The sequence below is a fragment of the Geospiza fortis genome, unplaced genomic scaffold (genome assembly GCF_000277835.1).
Source record: "Geospiza fortis unplaced genomic scaffold, GeoFor_1.0 scaffold637, whole genome shotgun sequence".
Lineage (NCBI taxonomy): Eukaryota > Metazoa > Chordata > Aves > Passeriformes > Thraupidae > Geospiza > Geospiza fortis.
This window is the reverse complement of record NW_005054515.1, coordinates 767,344-773,343: the sequence shown is the minus strand read 5'-3', so window position 1 is coordinate 773,343 and position 6,000 is coordinate 767,344. Positions and strand designations below refer to the sequence as shown.

Below are 6,000 nucleotides of genomic sequence, written 5' to 3'. Positions count from 1 at the left end.
ACTGTGTTACTCTGTGTGAAATTTTAATTCTTTGTAAGTAACAGCCTTTTCTAAGGGCCAAGCTTGCAGTTCAGGGTTTCAGGCCTTTGCCTTGGCACAGAAAATGTTGTACCTTGGGGTTGCATTTCTTTCCCAATGTTGCAGGACCAGCTGACAGCCTGGGCTCCCCTCTGTGACCAAGAATAAACTGTTTTTTTTCCTGTGGACAGCATGTTTTTTTAAATAGCTTTAAAGGCATTAATACACTAAAATGAAGTGCAGTGAAATGATACCATAATTGCTGCTTATGAGTGTTAGTGATGCCATAAAGGTGAGGCAGCACCGAAAATAATGATGGATTATGTGAAGTAACAAACCTCTTAAAAAAAATCTAACCACATTAGTTACTTTACATTGAAAATATTTTCCTGAAGAAGGAATAAAGGTGTTGTAAGCTGGTAACTACTGCTGATGAACTGAGACTTCTCAGGGTGACTCCAAAGTGCCTTTTGTTGTGACTGTAGGTGTGTGTAACCCCAGTTCCCTATGGATCTCCTAGGTAAAAGTGCCACATCTTTGCTAGCACAGCTGGCATGTTTTGGGCACTGTTGGGCACTCAGTGCCAGGGTCTCTGTTAGGGTTGCACTGCAGAAATCTTCCTGTGTACACACAGTGTGAGACACCCCTTCTTCTTGATAGATGCCACTTGAGTCACTGCAGGTAAATATTGCTCCTAGCTCCTGACTTGTTGTCCTAAAAGGGTTTATGAGGTGTTTCTCATGCACATGGGTGCAAGCCCTCAGTCTCCCCTTGAGGCTCTACAGCCAAACCCAGCTCTGCTTGTCTCAAGAGGGAATTTGTTTTATAAACTTACACTTAATAGGAAAATGTATTTATTGGGCATCCTTTCATTTTAGGGATCCTGTTCCTTCTCTGTCCTTTGCCTGTGTGCTCAGGTTCTCCCCTGTATAATGCTGTGCATGGGGCATTCTGTGCATGCATTTTCCTTGTAGGTTTCTGATGCTGAATGAGAGGAGGTTAAGGGTGTAATATATTGAGGAAAGAATGGTTCCTAGGGTAGATATCCTCCTGGTAGGATGGATAATTAACCACATTAACTAACCACATTAGCTTCAGTGTGGTTCAGAAAACCTTGTGGTAGCCATTTACAGCTGATAAAACTGGGTTTAGTACAAGTTAAAAATACAGCATCATCTTGTAATGTAACATCCCATTGAAAAAAGCAAAGTCTCCTGGTGTTTATGTTGGTGTTTACAGTGTGTGGTGATCAGCGGGTTTTTTTAAACAAAAAATTACAGCTTGCTTCATTTTGCCACTATGCACTGTGAGAAACTGAAGCTGCAGTTGTCTCTCAAAGCTTGGTCCTTGGAGGAAAAGAAATTAGGGAGTTTGTCACTGCCCTTTGCTTTCCCAGTTGGTTGGTGATTTTCCTGGAAAAGCAAAAACTTAGGATAAGAATTTAGGGATTGTTTCTACAAATAAGAGCCTAAATATGATACTGCTGTAGAAGCCCACCTAGCTAATTCTGTGTTTATATGGATTAGCCATATAAAGGGAATATTATTTCTGAATCTAGTAGTTATTTCCATTAAGTCCTGATTTTTGCCCCTCCAAAGAACAAAATATGTTCCTGTTAAAAGTTCTGCTGCAATATGAGATAAGACCTCAGAGCTGAAGATAAATGCTATTAGGAGTTTCTCACACAGTGTGTCAGCATAGATTAAGGCCCCATAAGCAAAACACCAACAGAAGATCTGGGCTTCCATCCCCATGCAGCTTGGGGTGTGATTTTTCTCCTCTGGATGTTACTTCTGTGGTTTTTTGTGCAACATACCTCACTCGGCTGCATGTGGAAAATGATGCAGAAATCAGTTCCTGTGTGCTGGGTTGCTTTGACCTAGCAGGTATCCTCTATTGTTATTTGGCTGATTTCTGTTTAACAGCTTTGATGGTTTAGTTTAGGCATTTATGCTTGGTGACAAAGGGCAGCAGAACAGAAGTCAGTTTAATAAAATATGAGCTAGAAGCTGACCTGTTGGGCATGTCTAAACTGGCTGAGATTCTTTTAAAGCAAGCTGCAGCACCAAATGTTGCCTTTCCCTGCAGGAGGAACTTCTTGAAAACAATTTGCAAACGTTGGCTACTGATGTGGCTCCAGTTTATAAGAAGCTTGCTCCAGAAGCTTTCCAGAACCAGGTGGGTGTGTGAGATCCAGCTCTGATAAACAGTTTCAATCCAAGGAGCAGCCCCAGAGCATGTTCCTGGTGGCTGTGCATTTGGAATCCTGGTGCTTTTGGCAGGTTTCCATACACTGCCCCTCTCTACTTGAGCTGCTTTAGCTACTCATGGTGCTTAAGTAGTGCCATATTTTTATCTGTGAAAAATGCTTAGAGATAATGCTGTAAATAAAATGTTTTTACTATCCAAGACATTTGATTGTGGCTGACCCGATTATCTCATTGGCGTCCAGCCACAGACGTTGCATGTTTCACAGGAAAACATGAACCCCTGAGTCTGCCTGGCTGCCCTGATTGTGTCCCGGAGCTGTGGGTGGCCGGTGGGGTTGCACACCCAGCACTCTCAGTGCTCAGTGTCTGCAGTTTGTTCTCTCTCCCTCCAGGTGGAAAACGAGCACATGGGCCCCGACTGCCGGCTGGGCTGCAAGGACGGCCGGCCCTTCTCGGGTGTCACGGCCTGCATCGACTTCTGTGCCCACGCCCACAAGGACACGCACAACATGCACAACGGCAGCACTGTGGTATGTACCCTGCCCTCCTCACTGTGCTCTCACTGGGGGCACAGCAGCCTCCAGATGCTGCTGCTGCTTGTGGGCTCATTTCATTGCAGCTGCTTCACAATTAACTGCAGCTTGCCATTGATCGATGCCCATCTTATTTGTATAGATTTGTTACTGTCTACAGAGGACATGAGTTCATTTTATTGCATAGCAGATCAAAAGGGGGGTGGGAGTGATCCTTCCTACAAAATACCTTCATTCTGTAAAGACTCATTTGTTACTGTCTACAGAGGACATGAGTTCATTTTATTGCATAACAGATCAAAAGGGGAGTGGGAGTGATACTTCCTACAAAATACCTTCATTCTCTAAAGACTCCTGGTCCTTTGGAGAGGCCTGGCCAGAGAGAAGATCAGTTGTTCCTGGGAAAGGGCTGATGTTAAAGGCAAATGATTGTCTAACCAAGGACCTGTACAGACCTCAGCAGAGGAAGAGCTAAAGCAAACTGATGAATTAGTAACTTACCTCCCCCAGGCTCACCAAATTCACTCTTTCTTGCACTGGGCACTTACCAGGTTCCATGTTAGTGTAGTTACAGGCCAGGAAGGAAACAGTATGGGTTGTGGTGGAGCCAGGTGACCATTACAGTCTTTAAATCTCAGTATGAAAGGAAAACCCACAGATTGGTGTGGCTGTATTATATTGATGGATTACCAGTGAGAAAATTGGTTGGGAATTACTCAATTAAGTGATCTTCTAGAAATTAAGACCATAGTGTTGAAGAAAGACAGGCTCAAAGCAGAAAAGATAAAACTGACAGTATTCTTTGAGCAGTTGGAGCATCACAGTGCTCTGAATAGTGAGGGTGACTTCTTGTACAGCAGCGCAGGTAACAAGAATAACTTTTATATCAAAGGATGTATATCTGGAAAAAATATATCTAAAATCTCTGCTTACTCTAGAATTTATTTTTGTTTTTGGAAATGCAAACTGAATTATTGTGTTGCTGTGATTCAATAAAGTGTTGCATTAACATTGACCATTTCTATGTGACAGCAATTAAATGACTGGTACAGTTGTTTTAATGTTTGCTGTGATTCAATAAAGTGTTGCATTTACACCTGTAGTTAACACTGAGCATTTCTATGTGACAGCAATGAAATGGCTGGTACAATTGTTTTAATGGTAATTTTGTGTTTGTAAGGGGAGCAAATGTCCATTCCTTAAAAGTATGGAAGCAACTCTGGGAATCCACCAGGAATGCAGTCCTCAATAGACTGTTATTTTTGCTTAGTGTTGGAAGTATGCATTGCAAAATTGCTTCTGAAGCATAGGAATTCGATGCCCTTAAAGATTCTAAACTTGAAAATGAGACCTCCTTGTCAGACAAACTACATTAGATGCTTTTTGATGAAATTTAGTTTAGATGTTCTGAAAAGAGTAATTTAAGTGCTCCATTACCTCTTAAATTAGAGACAAAATGGCAGCTGAGTGTGCTACTCATTTTGCCATAATGGATCCCAAAAAAGTCGTAAGTTATGGCCAGAAGCAGGTGGAGGGACAATTAAACCTATTTTGTGGAATGTATTGGGGAATAGTTCTAGAACTGCATTTATCTGTAAGCACCTGCTGTCATTTCAGCTTCACATGATCCTTGCTGGTGCTGATACTTCGTGGATTGGATGTGGTGTGTTTGCAAGTGGTTCCAAGTCTCAGAAGCGTGGAACAACTTGTGCAAGGTCACTGTATGCTCATCACTGTCACTTTCTACCCAGTTCTGCCAAATTCTGTCAGTTTTGCAGAACGTGACTAACTGATTAGAACTGCTGAAAACTCTGCCTTGCAATCTGGTTTTCATGGGTAGCTCACTCACAAAGAAATACTGCACACCTGTGTTCTCTTTATTTCGATAGGATTTCTCTTTATGTTAGTATCCTTGCAGCAAGGGGCTATTTGTAAATAGAAACCAGTTGTAACTATCAATATTTGAGTTTACCAGCTTGAATTGGGACATTATGAAGGTGGAGTTGGGATTTCCTCGTGGTCTCTGTGCAGCCTCCCCAGTGAGGAGCTGTGGCTGTGGCAGTGTTTGCTGTTCTCTCTGTGCACAGTTACACTCACATGAATTGGAAGCCTCAAACAAAAAACGTTGGTTTTTGCAAACAGGGTGGCAGGACAGGCTGGGCTTGCTTCAGTCCAGATTTTCAGGACAATCCAAATTAGGGTTGTTAGTTTGGGCTTATAACCAAGTCTGGTAATACCATAGGAAATGTGGTGGTAAGGACACAAAAAGAAATCAGTGCACGTGATACCAGCACCTCCTGCATTCCTGTCTGGTTCCAGAAGGTGCTGTGTGACTGCCTACAAAGCTTAAAATACGTGATGATTTCTTAGAAATCACTGATCATCATGGAGGGGATATTTACATAACTGTTGATGTATTTTGTCTGTAAAATGTACTGAGTGCAAATACAATTCTGAGGTGACAGTTCTGCCAGAGATTGCTTTCTCACCATGTGGTCATGAACAGAATGAGAACAATTTGCCCTGTACTAGAAACCTCCAGCATCCATGACTTTACTATATTTCACTTTTTTTTTAAACTACTTGTCACATCTTACATTTTAAAGTCCCTACAGGGTGTACTTGTCATCTTGGCGCTCGTTAGTGTTGTTAAGATTTCTTTTCTTTCCCCTTACAGGAACACAAAATCTTTATTTATAAAATTTAAAGTTCTTCTGTGCTAAAAAGGTTAAAGTAAATGCCTTGTAAGTTGATAATTGCAAATGCTGCTGGCTCTGTTATTGTGACACCTTTTCATTTTCTCCCTTCATCATTGGTAAATCACTTTCACTGCAAGTACTACAGGAATTCTGCATGGGCCACCCAAAGAAAAAGAAAACCAGAGTCTATTCAAATTGTTTAAACCAGGCACAGTCATAAGTTCAGCAAAGGATTTAAATGAGGTTAATAATAAGGAATAAGTTTACTGTACACTTAATATATTTTAAAACATTCTTGCATTTTTCTCAGTATGTGTTTGATCAGCTGCACTACTTGTATGTGACTCTGAAAATTAATCATCCTGTAAAGTTTGTGTTAGCAGTGGCAGTGTCTGGGAAATGTCCTCTGGAGATACAAGAGAGAATAGTAGACCTTAACTTACACAAATTGGGGATTGCCATTACATGGTAGTTACCACTGAAGATTTGAGTTGCTAAACATTGTTCCTGGCTAGCAGAGTCAAGCTCTGAATTGACACT

The 6,000-nt window shown here is 41.5% G+C and overlaps 1 protein-coding gene across 1 annotated transcript in view; it reads left to right on the top strand.

The window, feature by feature from the left end:
* The window catches only part of TET1 (tet methylcytosine dioxygenase 1), a 68,816-nt gene that overhangs the window by 44,584 nt on the left and 18,232 nt on the right, over positions 1-6,000 (top strand). Inside the window, 2 exon segments of the mRNA XM_031063607.1 lie at positions 2,107-2,196; positions 2,621-2,758. Of these exon segments, the coding sequence (XP_030919467.1) occupies positions 2,107-2,196; positions 2,621-2,758 (228 nt within the window).